Source organism: Protomyctophum bolini, assembly GCF_963924005.1.
Source record: "Protomyctophum bolini genome assembly, chromosome: 11".
Lineage (NCBI taxonomy): Eukaryota > Metazoa > Chordata > Actinopteri > Myctophiformes > Myctophidae > Protomyctophum > Protomyctophum bolini.
In genome coordinates this window covers 8,014,404-8,028,824 of record NC_137872.1, presented here as the reverse complement: position 1 = coordinate 8,028,824, position 14,421 = coordinate 8,014,404, and the positions used below count along the sequence as shown (strand labels likewise).

General features: G+C 51.2%; 1 protein-coding gene across 1 annotated transcript; it reads right to left on the bottom strand.

Moving 5' to 3' along the window:
* Window positions 1–1,125: 1,125 nt before the first annotated feature.
* On the bottom strand, window positions 1,126–5,175 carry gh1 (growth hormone 1; the record flags this gene model as incomplete). The annotated part of the gene is made up of 6 exons (XM_080776496.1): window positions 1,126–1,223; window positions 1,569–1,712; window positions 2,381–2,512; window positions 3,551–3,673; window positions 3,986–4,131; window positions 5,160–5,175. The coding sequence occupies 6 exons, from the start codon at window positions 5,173–5,175 to the stop codon at window positions 1,161–1,163; spliced, it is 624 nt and encodes a 207-aa protein (XP_080632622.1). The 3' UTR covers window positions 1,126–1,160.
* Window positions 5,176–14,421: the final 9,246 nt, after the last annotated feature.

Sequence of the window (14,421 nt, the reverse complement as noted above, 5' to 3'; positions counted from 1 at the left end):
GGAATCCACGAAAGAAATGCATTCTGAGAAGGAAGACATGGCAGTGTATCCCAAGCCGTGCATATCCATGGCTTCCTAAGCCGTGCATGCCTATTCCCACTAGGCTGAGGAAGAAATGCCACTTGACAGTTTTCAAATCAGCCTCATGGTGGCGCTACAACAGGCCAAGTTGCGTCTCACACACACACACACACACACACACACACACACACACACACACACACGCACAGATATCCCAAGCAGTGCATATATCCACTCCACTCTTGAATAGTTTTTATATAGTTTTAGTCACATTTTAGTCACCTGGAATGTTTTTGTGTTAGTCGACTAAATATAAGATTTTAGTCGACTAAATCTACAGTTGATTTAGTATTTTGGCGGATTTTATATCTGAAAATAGCAGATCTACAAGCTCACAATTGAGGGAAATGACTCATACTGGATCTCCACTAGTACTTTCCTAATATTTTAGTCTAGTTTTTGTTTGTTGACGAAATTGTCAGTATATTTAGTCTTAGTTTTAGTCATCATAGCTTAGTATTAATTTAGTTTTCGTCTGTGGAATAAGGTAGTCGACAGACATTTTTTGTCATAGTTTTAGTCGAGGAAAACAACTCTGGCAACTATCAGGCATTCGGAGACCAATCGTGTTGCTGCAGATCCTATAGCATCCCATGGCTGGGAGGTTCATATAGCATCCCATGGCTGGGAGATGTAGCATCCCATGGCTGGGAGGTCGGCTAGAGGCAAAGTGTCTGGTTGCCTAGAGACGAGGCAGCCAATCAGGACGATAGGTCGTCACTACGGCAGCCAATGAGAAAGGGACTGCGTGCGCTACATAAAATGTGATAAATGCACCATTTTCACCATTAGTGTGGACGACAGTGGACGATAAAATGCACCATAAACACCTTTATTTCACTACAGACAGGAATCAAATGTGTTTTTCATGATTCAAATTCATGATTTAAACATGAATATTAAACAGTTATATAATGAATATGCATGATTTAAACATGAATATTATTAAACAACTCTACAGCATCATTGCTGTGTCATGGTGGAGGAGGAGGGAGGGGCGTGGCCACAGAGTGAAAGGGGGGCGTGGTCACATATCGAAATGGGGCGTGGTCACATGGTAAAGGGGCGGAGCTTCGGGGTCACAGGGTACAGTTGGCTTCTGGAGACAGACGACACTTTGCTACGGTGAGGTACGTTTCCACCTGAAAGAATAATTACACTTTATTAATAATAATTGCATGATCCAGGACGCTTATCTGCTTAATTTTCTTTTTTATAAAAGCATACAAGTATGCGGACATCTCTGACGTTTGTAACAAACCAAACCGTTTGAAAATCGGTTGAAAAAAGGTAGCCTATATGCCCCATAGACACAATGTTATGCTGCCCCAAAGTAAGAAGTAGCAACATTGCTCCATTGGCCAGCAGCGCGGGTCTAGCGCCATCTAGCGTTCTTCTATATATATCTATGCTTGAAGCATCCTAGCAGCTGATAGGTAGCCTAGTAGTAGTGTTGTAGTGAAGCATTATGGGATGTGTAGTTCTACCTTATGCATGTCCTTCTTGAAGCATCCTAGCAGCTGATAGGTGCGTCTCAGAGACTCCTCCCCCAGGCTGGTGAAGTAGTTCCCGTACGGAGCCAACTGCAACGCCTCGTTGTCTAACAGCACCTCCCCCGCCTCCTGATTGGCCTGTTCAAATGATTACATCATCATCGTTAATTATAGCACCGCTCATAGATTGAGGGATGAGGGGTAAGATGACACGCCTCCCTTTTTCAACTCTTTCAGGACGGGAAACCATTTTTGGTGTTTTAAGCATTATGTTATACTTCAGATCCACAAGCTCGTGGTGCGGCACTCTGAAAACTGTCATGATTTAGAAGACCTTTTTATTGAATCAGAATCATTTATTGTCACATCACATTACAAGTAACATGGGTAAAATTATTGGTTGTGCAGCAGCTCATCATTACAGTTACACCTGGAGGCGTGATCAATGCTCTTTGGCCACTAGCCAAATGGCATTGATCACGCCTCCAGGTCTTTAGTTTACTCAAGTTAGGAAATAAGACCTGGTACTTAAGACACGCAAAATACAGCCCAATGAGTTTCACCTGCCTTTTACTTTGTAACTGGTATTGCTGACAATAAAGCTGAACCTTGTTACCTTGTCTCTACTAAAACAAGAGACAGATTCAGATCAGTCTGTGCAGTGTCACCAGACCTATAGTTCTTGTTCAGAATTAGGTCTCAGGCCTCAGGTCTAAATGGAATGTCAGTGTGAGGCCGCCATCGCTGTACTCTGACCTCAAATAAAATGCATGCGTGCGTGCGTGCGTGCGTGCGTGCGTGCGTGCCTTTATCAACAGGTCGATGCCAGTCTTCAGAACGGTCAGTTTAGCAGAGATCTGGTTCCTCAGAGGAAACGACCGGCTGGGAAACTCCCAGGACTCGATCAGACGATACGAGATGGACAGGAGCTTCAGCACCTAGACACACAGACAAACAACGCACACGCACACGCACACGCACACACACACACACACACACACACACACACACACACAGAGTTGAGCTTGCATATAGTAGGTGGAGGCGTTGGTTACTATATAGTTTTAATAATCTGGTCAGTATTTTCACTGAATGTATTTAAAATTGTCTACTACCTCCACTATCTGTCCACTAATTGTAATGGACTGCACAGGGTTAGGGTATACACACCTGAGACATGTTAGGGTACACACGTGAGACATGCGATCTCATGCACGAACAACGCACACTCTCACGAGCATGTGCGAACCAACATGAACACAACAGAAGGACACACACAGGAGTGTGTGGAGAGTGGCTGACCAGCAGGGACAGCCAGGTCGAGGCGACCTCTACCCAGATATGGACATGCAGCAATATCAATTCACATCAAGGACTGGGTGGGTGCCAATAACAGTAGAAATATCAAGACGAAAAGGGCTGACAATATAAAAGGATGCTGGGGGTTCTCTGTCCTCTGAACTGTCCTCTTCTTAATAAACTTGTTTCTCTGTCCTCTGAACTGTCCTCTTCTTAATAATGTTGGTAAGCAAATTGAAAAGTAGCCTCAGAAACCCAGACGTTTTTATGCACCTTTGTTAAATTGACGCGCACACACACACACACACACACACACACACACACACACACACACACACTCCTCTCTCACTGAAATGAATTAGTCTCATGTCCTGCAGCAGGCAGCTGCGTCTAGATTCTCCGGCTGGATCCTGCCGGGAGCTGCCTCTGCCATAGAAAGCAGAGATGGACCTCAGGCTAATTGATAAGTGACTAGAAGTGTGTTCTTCACTGTCCGACCCTGTATCAACTCGTCTGCTGACATTCAGCACTACACACAGTGGTGCACTGTGGGTAATGTATAGTGTAGTTCTTACCGAGGTGCGTTGGGTTTCGTGTTTGGAGTCTATCTGCATCAGGTACATGTCAGATCCACACAGAGTGGTGCACTGTGGGTAATGTAGTGTAGTTCTTCTTACCGAGGTGCGCTGGGTTTCGTGTTTGGAGTCTATCTGGGTCAGGTACATGTCAGATCCACACAGAGTGTCCTGAAGAAACACTTTATTCAGCTGTCTCTGTTCTTCTGACTGGAGAGATGCTTCCTGCACGCACACACGTGCGCACACACGCGCGCGCGCACACACACACACACACACACACACACACACACACACACACACACACACACACACACACACACACACACACACACACACACACACACACACACACACACACACACACACACACACACACACACACACACATACACACACACATACACACACACACACACACACACACACACTGGATGCAGTGAAACTGCACACACACTCAAAAGTTTTCCCAGTTATGAACTCACGAACTCAGAGAAGATGTCCACTGAGGATATCAAATATGTTATATTAACTCACGAACTCAGAGAAGATGTCCTGGGCGCTGAGGTGGATGTGGTTGATTCGACTGACGGCCATGTTGAAAAGACGCTGCGTCTCCGACACCATCTGACCTTCTGACCTCCACGAGAGAACGGACGCCACCGCGTACAGCAATACATACACTGAGGGAGACACACACACATTGAGACCGTGCACAGCAATACACACACTGAGGGAGACACAGACACACACACATTGAGACCGTCCACAGCAATATACACACTGAGGGAGACACACACACACACACACATTGAGACCGCGCACAGAAATACACACACTGAGGGAGACACACACACACACACACACACACATTGAGACCGAGCACCGCAATATACACACACTGAGACACACACACACACACAGTAGTTTATGGAGAAGGGGTTTAGCAGTAGTTTATGGAGAAGGGGTTTAGCAGTAGTTTAGGGATAAAGGGTTTAGCAGTAGTTTAGGGATAAGGGGTTTAGCGGTGACGAAAATTGAGCCCATATAAATATAGAGCCCTGTAAAATGTGTTATAATAGCAACAACAACAATATATATTATAACAATAATCATAACAACAATAACAATAACAATAATAAGAATATTTACCCAAAGTCATTTCTATGGATTCTATCAGGTGTTGTGTTGTGTCGTGTTGTGTGTAGAATAATCTATAATATGTGTGTGTGTGTGTGTGTGTGTGTGTGTGTGTGTGTGTGTGTGTGTGTGTCTAGTGTGTTGTAGGTCTGTTGTGTGGTGTGTTCTGATGCTCTGTTCTGTAGGTCTGTTGTGTGGTGTGTTCTGATGCTCTCATTGTGTTTCTGCTTCTCATTTATAGCAGGAAACTATATGATTATATTCATCAATGGAGAGAAACGATGACAACATATCTCTGTCACAAACGCGCGCACGCGCACACACACACACACACACACACACACACACACACACACACACACACACACACACACACACACACACACACACACACACACACACACACACACACACACACACACACACACACACACACACACACACAGTGTATCTAGAGTTACCATTGAATAAAGCATCAGTATAATGTCACTAATACTGGCTGTTCTGAAAGCTGTGGAAACATCTGATAAAAACACACAATAAACACAACATTTACCTCTAGAACCTTTACCTTCGTAGTGACTCATAGGAATGGACTACGTGACAACCAGATATAGGTTACCACCAGGTATAGTCTGGTGAGCACCAGGTATAGTCTGGTGACCACCGGAGACTCTGGTGACCACCGGAGAGACCGGTGACCACCGGAGAGATGGGTGGCAGCTGGAATGTAGACGGCACCATGGGTGAGCAGTATGGGTTAGCTCCGTGAGGAGGAAGCCCAACAAACCCTCGGTGAGGCCTTTAGGAGGGCCATTCAGGCAGCAAGCGGAGCCTGCAGCACCACCTTGCTGCTCAGGTGGAGTCTGTGGAACCATTGCAGCTTAGGAATCCACCACTCCTGAATTAAGTGCCTGGTGCTGGGACTCCAGGGCCTGGTGGGAGCAGGAGAGGACATGGTGAGACGTGGAAGTGGACCTGGTGAGATGTAGGAGTGGACCTGGTGAGACGTAGGAGGGGCCCGGACAGGAGAGGACCGGGTGAGAGCAGGAGAGGACCTGGTGAGACGTAGGAGTGGACCTGGTGAGACGCCCATGAGTCCTGGCAGAGTAGTTCGGGAGCAACGGATTGTGTGGCCCTGGTTTTTCCCTAGTGGGTCTGATCGAGGGTATAGCTACTGCAGGGACGTAAGTCACCTGAGTGAAGGGTGTGATGTTTGGGAGACCCGAAACCCAGATGACCTTGGGATACATCACTGAGGATACGTCCCAGGTGGTGACCTTGGGATACATCACTGAGGATACGTCCCAGGTGGTGACCTTGGGATACATCACTGAGGATACGTCCCAGGTGGTGACCTTGGGATACATCACTGAGGATACGTCCCAGGTGGTGACCTTGGGATACATCACTGAGGATACGTCCCAGGTGGTGACCTTGGGATACATCACTGAGGATACGTCCCAGGTGCATCCATGCGAATCCAAAATGACTGTCGTTGTTGTAAATTGTAAATTGTGTATGAAAGAATACTTTATCAACTAGAAGTACATAACAAATTGGCCTTCGATCCTCCTATTTCTAACAAGCTCCACCAGAGAGCTCCAGTCTTCCTCCTGGGGGATCCCGAGACGTTCCAAGGCCAGCTGAGCCACCTGAAGAAAAATATCAGTACAATTAAATAAAATACTTTACCTGAAGTCAGAAGTTGGCCCAGTGGGAATGTGCATCACGGAAATCACAAGCTGTGTTCATGATTTGAGGCAATTTATTAAAAACTGAGCAAATCCTGCAAACTTTGGGAGCCAATCTTATCCAATCAGGATGGAATGTGAAGAATCTATGTATAGCCCTCAAGGACAATCAAAATCAGTTTGAAATATTTAATTTGGACGTGGTGTCATAATTAAATGTTATGTTGATAATTAAAGTTATGTTGATATGACACAATGAACATGATGTCATAAAGTTATGTTGATAAGTTATGTTGATATGACACAATGAAAACATGATGTCATAATATTAGACCTGAGTTAAAAACATTCACTTTGAAAGAATATATACCGGTATTCAAAGATTTGCGCCACATTTGTACGATTTTTCAAAAATAGCAGGCCTACAAGCTCGTAGCGCGCCACTCGGTGGCGCGTTATGAGCTTGTAGATCTGCTATTTTTCAATAGCTAAATTATAACATAATGTTTAAAACACCAAAAGGGGTTCCCGCCCAAAATGGGTTAAAAGTTATGTTGATATGACACAATGAAAACATAATTGGTTCCATTCTCATTCATAATCATGTTCATTTCTGGGCCACAACAACACGACACCGGTGTGATGAATAAATTATGTCACACAGTGTGATGTCACAGTGGTGATGAATGAATTAATGATGTCACACGTCCACCTCAATGGAAACTAAATATATACGCTATAGTAAACGTGACTTCCTGTTAAACCAGAGTCAACTTAGTGAGATGAATTGAATAGCAGCTTCCAATATGACTCGCATGGTTTCATTTCATGACATCTGCAAGTGTATTCCTATTAACAACGCTCCACGTTGATGCAACTGAAAAACCTGGCTGCAGGGTTTCCCAAACGCATGTGGTGTAAGACTTGTAGTGCTGCACAAAGCGAGGTGCTATGGGCTATAGTTCCACACATTGGAACTATCCCATTGAAACAAAGCGGGGTGCTGTGGGCTATAGTTCCACACATTGGAACTATCCCAATGAGACAAAGCGGGGTGCTGTGGGCTATAGTTCCACACATTGTAACTATCCCATTGAGACAAAGCGGGGTGCTGTGGGCTATAGTTCCACACATTGGAACTATTCCATTGAGACAAAGCGGGGTGCTGCGGGCTATAGTTCCACACATTGGAACTATCCCATTGAGATAGAATGAGCACTTCCTCATTCCTCTCCTCATTCCTCATAATATATTATGGAACATGAAGCCTAGCGTTTATGTGTGTGTGTGTGTGTGTGTGTGTGTGTGTGTGTGTGTGTGTGTGTGTGTGTGTGTGTGTGTCTAATGATACATAATGGAGCATGAAGCTAACACAACAACATGTTGTGATGAGTGTTGTTATCTATAGTTCATTTATTCAACAGTCCATGACACACACACCATCTGCCACACACACACAGACACACACATGCGCACACATGCGCACGCATACACACACACACACACACACACACACACACACACACACACACACACACACACTCTCTCTCTCTCTCTCTCTCTCTCTCTCACACACACACACACACACACACACACACACACACACACACACACACACACACACACACACACGCACGCACGCACGCACACACACACACATTTATAGAGCCCCTTTCATTACACAGTGCAGCGCAAAGTGCTTTACAGAAATAAATACAGAAAAAGACGAAGCATCATAAAGCAACATAAAAGTTAAAATATACATAATGTACTAAAACATCAAACAACATTAAGACAGCGAGGTCAGTGGAAAGCAAAAACAGAAAGAGAAAGAATTACAGAGGCATTAAAAACAGGCAGAGCAGTGGGAATAACAGGGAGATTAAAAGGAATAAAGCCTTTACACCAACCTGGGAGAGTTTATAGACTTTACACCAACATGGGAGAGTTTATAGCCTTTACACCAACCTGGGAGAGTTTATAGACTTTACACCAACATGGGATAGTTTATAGCCTTTACACCAACCTGGGGAGAGTCTATAGACTTTACACCAAACTGGGAGAGTCTATAGACTTTACACCAACCTGGGAGAGTCTATAGACTTTACACCAACCTGGGGAGAGTCTATAGACTTTACACCAACCTGTGGAGAGCCCTGAGCTGTATAAATAAATGTATACTTTACATCAACCTGGAGAGTCTATAGACTTTACACCAACCTGGGGAGAGTCTATAGACTTTACACCAACCTGGGAGAGTCTATAGACTTTACACCAACCTGGGGAGAGCCCTGAACTGTATAAATAAATGGCGGGCTCGGCAGCACAGCCAGATGTAGACTTTGCACCGAGAGAGAGAGAACGAGAGAGAGACACAAGCGATGAACTCGTCCAGAGATGGCTCGCCGTCCAGAGTTCAGAACGCAGCAGAAACCACAAGGGAAGGATTCCTACTGAAGCTCGTCAAGAAGAAGTTCGGCAAGAAGAGGCGGGACAGGGCCCCCTCGCCCCAGACCACCCAGAGCGAAGCCACGGCCTCCGAGGACGCCCCCGACGACGCCCCCCCCAACCCCAGGACCGTCAACTCGAGAGACGACGGCCCCCCCACTGTGGCGAAGACCACCTTCAGGAAGGGCGGACACAAGGAGCCCAAACTGGCCGACCGGCTCCTCTCCCAGGAGAAGAACATCCGGGACATCCTGGGGAAGATCCAGAACATGGAGGACGACAAGCTGGGGGCCAGGATCACCTCGGAGGAGCAGCTGCAGCTCATGGTCAAGATGGAGGAGAAGGTGAAGGAGATGGAGGAGGAGCGGAGGGTGGAGTGGACCAAGGCCGAGGAGAGGAACAAGAACATGGAGGACGAGAGGAGGGAGGAGAGGGGCTGCTGGGAGCAGCGCTTCACGCTGAGCACGCAGCGCGAGGACGACTTCGCACGCAAGGAGGCCCAGTGGCAGCAGGAGAGGAGCCAGACGCAGCAGGAGAAGGCCCAGCTCAGCAGGGACAAGGAGCAGCTGGTGCTGATGCTGGGCGCCATGGAGCGCCTCCGGGCGGAGGAGCGCGGCCAATGGGAGGAGAGCCGCGCGGAGGAGAGGAGCCAATGGGAGGATGACGGGAGGCAGGAGAGGAGCCGGTGGGAGCAGGAGAGGCTCCTATTGGTCCGAGCCAAAGAGGACTCCTCCCAGAAGTTCCTCTCGGCAGAGAAGAGGAACGAAGACATGAATTACGAGATGAAGGCGAGCGAGCTCAAGTTCCTGAAGCTGAAGGAGGAGACGAGGAAAGGAGACGAGGACAGGAGGAAAGGAGACGAGGAGAGGAGCGTGCTGCATGAGGAGAGGGAGGAGCTGAGGAGCGCGCTGCTCCGGGATAGGGAGAAGCTCGGCCAGAAGCTGGCGTGCGCCGAGCAGGAGGGCGAGTCGGCGCGCCTCGAGGCCTCGTCCGCCCAGGCCGCCCTCCGCGAGCTGGAGGAGAGGACGGCCGAGGAGTGGGAGGAGCGTCGGCGGGAGGAGAAGGCGTGGGAGGAGGAACGCCTCGCACTGCTCCTGGAGAAGGAGGAGGCGGCGCAGAGGCTGGCCGAGGCCGAGCGGTTAGCGGAGCGCGCCGGGGGCGACATGGAAGAGATGAACGACAGGATGATGGCGCTGCGGGAGGAGGCGAAACGCTCGGAGGAGGCGCGCAGGGAGGAGAAGGAGGAGAAGGAGGCGCTGGCGCAGCGGCTGGCCGAGGCCGAGAAGAGCCACCAGCAGGAGAAGAACCAGCTGAGAGAACAGCTCAGGACCATGGAAAACCTTTTGGAGGACCAGGCGAGGGCCATGGAGGTCACCCTGCTCAGCATGAGCCAGGAGATCGAACGCCTGGAGGAACAGCGCTGCATCCAGAAGAGCCAATGGGAGGACGCCGGGAGGCGGGAGCGCAGCCAATGGGAGGAGGTCGTGGCACGGGACAGGAGCGAATGGGAAGAGGAGAGGAGGCTGGAGAGGAGCCAATGGGAGGAGGATGGGAGTCAGGAGAGGAGCCGGTGGGAGCAGGAGAAGCTCCTATTGGTCCGAGCCAAAGAGGACTCCTCCCAGAAGTTCCTCTCGGCCGAGAAGAGGAACGAAGACATGACGTACGAGATGAAGGCGAGCGAGAGCAAGTTCCTGAAGCTGAAGGAGGAGACGAGGAAAGGAGACGAGGAGAGGAGACAACTGAAGGAGGAGACGAGGAAAGGAGATGAGGAGAGGAGACAACTGAAGGAGGAGAAGAAGAACGCCGAGCAACTCTTCAAGGACAGAGAGGCTGTTCTTCTCTCCGCAGAGCAGGAGATCCAGCACCTCCACCAGGAGGCCCATGTCAGCCAGAAGGAGATCCAGCACCTCCACCAGGAGGCCCATGTCAGCCAGAAGGAGATCCACCACCTCCACCAGGAGGCCCATGTCAACCAGGAGAAGATCCAACAGCTGCACCAGGAGGCCCAGGCCAGCCAGGGGGAGATCCAACAGCTGCACCGGGAGGCCCAACAGCTCCACCAGGAGGCCACGGTCAACCGGGAGAAGTTCCAACAGCTACACCGGGAGGCCCATGTAAACCAGGAGAAGATCCAACAGCTGCACCGGGAGGCCCATGTCAACCAGGAGAAGATCCAACAGCTGCACCGGGAGGCCCATGTCAACCGGGAGAAGATCCAACAGCTGCACCGGGAGGCCCATGTCAACCAGGAGAAGATCCAACAGCTGCACCGGGAGACCCATGTCAACCAGGAGATCCAACACGTCCACCAGGAGGCCAATGTCAACCAGGAGATCCAACACCTCCACCAGGAGGTCAATGTCAACCAGGAGATCCAACACCTCCACCAGGAGGCCCATGTCAGCCAGAAGGAGATCCAACAAATGCACCAGGAGGCCCAGGTCAATCGGGAGGAGATCCAACACCTCCACCAGGAGGCCCAGGCCAGCCGGGAGGAGATCCAACAGCTGCACCAGGAGGCCCAGGCCAGCCAGGAGAAGATCCAACAGCTGCACCAGGAGGCCCATGTCAGCCAGGAGAAGATCCAACAGCTGCACCAGGGGACCCATGTCAGCGATGAGAAGATCCAACAGCTGCACCAGGAGGCCCGGGCCAGGCAGGAGGAGATCCAACACCTCCACCAGGAGGCCCAGGTCAACTGGGAGAAGATCCAACAGCTCCACCAGGAGGCCCTTGCCAGCCAGGAGAAGATCCAACACTTCCACCAGGAGGCCACAGTCAACCAGGAGAAGATGCAACAGCTCCACCAGGAGGCCCAGGCCTACCAGGAGAAGATCCAACAGCTCCACCAGGAGGCCACGGTCAACCAGGAGAAGAGCCAACACCTCCACCAGGAGGCCCAGGTCTACCAGGAGAAGCTCCACCAGGAGGCCCAGGCCTACCAGGAGAAGATCAAACAGCTGCACCAGGAGGCCCAGGCCTACCAGGAGGAGATCCAACACCTCCACCAGGAGGCCCAGGCCTACCAGGAGAAGCTCCACCAGGAGGCCCAGGCCTACCAGGAGAAGATCAAACAGCTGCACCAGGAGGCCCAAGCCTACCAGGAGGAGATCCAACACCTCCACCAGGAGGCTGGGGTCATCCGGGAGAAGATCCTGGAGATGGAAGAGGCTCAGGAGGAGAGGAGGAGATGTCAGACGTTCCTCCCTGAGGAGCTCGCGGAGGAATATGTCAACATGGAGAACATGAAGGACCTGATGAAGGTCAAGGAGGACAAGCTGGTCCACATGCAGGAGACCATGAAGGTCAAGGAGGAGGAGAGGAGGAGCCTCCAGGAGGGGAGTCAGGAGATGCAGGAGACCATGAAGGGCCTCCTGGAGGAGAGGCAGGAGATACAGGAGACCATGAAGGTCCTCCGGGAGGAGAGGCAGGAGATGCAGGAGACCCTGAAGGGCATCCATGAGCAGAGGACCCAGCTGATCGCGGAGAAACAGGCGTTGGCGCAGAGGCTGATCTCCTCCTCCTCCGAGGAGAGCGACGAGCTCTCCAGGAACGAGAGGAACGCGAGCTTGGAGAGCGAGATGCTGGAGATGCGACGGCAGATGGAGTCCATGCAGGAGCAGGAGAGGAGACGGCAGGAGGAGAAGGAGGAGGAGGCTCTGTCGCCGAGAAGAGAAGAACCGTCTCCTCGGAACGAGGAAGAACACGGCGGTGGTGAGGCGAGCGGCGAGCCCACGAGGTACGACGACACGACGACCGACGGAGGCGAGACGTCTCGGCTGCAGGAGCAGATCGTCCGCATGGAGCAGGAGAAGAGCTCCCTGGAGGAGGACAGGGCTCGTCTGGTCGCCGAGAAGGAGCTGCTGGCCCAGCAGCTGCTGCAGACGGAGGCGCAGCGGGAGTGCATGCGCGCGCAGACGGAGCTGAACGACCTGCAGACGCTGAAGCTGCAGCAGAGGATCGCTCGCCTGGAGGAGGAGCGACTCGAGGAGAAGAAACGGCACTGGGAGGAGAAGCTGCAGCTGAGCCGCGACGTGGAGGCGCTCAGCCAGCGCTTCCTGTTCGCCGAGCGCCGCGAGAAAGACGCTAGCGGTGATGCGGCCGCTGCGGCCGCGACAGGCGGCGACGCTACAGCCACGGAGCGCCAAGGAGGGGGCGGTGATACCGACGTCATGACGGTCATCGAGAACAAGTGGACCAAACACTTCTCGTCGTCGGAGCCCTGCGACCTGGCCCTCGACCCCAAAACGGCCCACGCCCAGCTGCGGCTGTCCAATGAGAACCGATCGGCCACCTACACGGCCGAGCGCCAGGCGTACCCGGAGAGCGCAGAGCGCTTCCTGCGCTGGGAGCAGGTGCTGTTCCGCGAGGGCCTGAGGCAGCGCTACTACTGGGAGGTGGAGTGGACCGGCGTGGTGAGCATCGCCGTCACCTACCGCGGCATCGCGCGCGACGGCGACGACGGCGCCTTCGGCTGCGACGCCACCTCCTGGAGCCTGGAGTGCTTCGAGGGTCGCCACGGGAACCGCTACATCGTGCGGCACGACCGCGTGGACACCGTGGTGCCCGGGGTGTCGCCATCGGGATCGAACCGTGTGGGCGTGTGTCTGGACTGGCCCGACGGGACACTGAGATTCTACCGCATCTCCTCAGACACCATGACCGACCTGTTCACCTTCCAGGCCTCGTTCACCGAGCCGCTGTACCCTGGGTTCTGGTGCTGGGCGCTGGGCTCCTCTGTGTCTCTGTGTCAGATAGAGGAGGTCCAATGAGGTGCCTCGGTGTCTCTGTGTCAGATAGAGGAGGTCCAATAGGGATGCTCCGTTTCTCTGTGTCAGATAGAGGAGGTCCAATAGGGATGCTCCGTTTCTCTGTGTCAGATAGAGGAGGTCCAATAGGGATGCTCCGTTTCTCTGTGGTCCAATAAGAATCCTCGGTCGGTGTCTCTGTCAGCCTAATTTTTGCGTGTCTCATTTCAAATTACAGTTTTTTTCGGCCGTGAGTTAGCCCCTAACCCTAACACTGACCCAGAGTTAGCCCCTAACCCTAACACTGACCCAGAGTTAGCCCCTAACCCCTAACACTGACCCAGAGTTAGCCCCTAGCCCAGAGTCAGGTTGTGAGTTCCAGCAGAGATCTCCTCTCTCCTCCAACTGATCTGACAGACCAGTAGATGGCGTTAGAGGCGTATACACACACTCTTTCTCATGTGTTTTTGAGTGGCACCAGCCCCTCCCAGCTTCGTGTGTCTGTGTGTGTGTGTTGTGTGGACCAAATAACGACGATGTGATTGACCGAGCACGGAATGTGATGATATGATATAAGAGCGCCTTTTTTTTTAAATGAATCAAATGTAACTCTAGTACTCTTGTACAGGAAGTAGTAGTGGTGGGAACAGGATATACCTCTGTGTAGTCTGAGTGGAATAGTAAGAGGGTGGTGACACGCTATGGGCCTACGGGCTATAGTTCCATACATTGGAACTATCCCATCGAGACAAAGCGGGGTGCTGTGGGTTATAGTTCCACACATTGGAACTATCCCATTGAGACAAAGCGGGGTGCCTACGGGCTATAGTTCCATGCATTGGAACTATCCCATTAAGACAAAGCGGGGTGCTAGGGGCTATAGTTCCACACATTGTGACACCAGTATGTGAGAACCCAATGGACCCTTACGTCTTTGACTCTG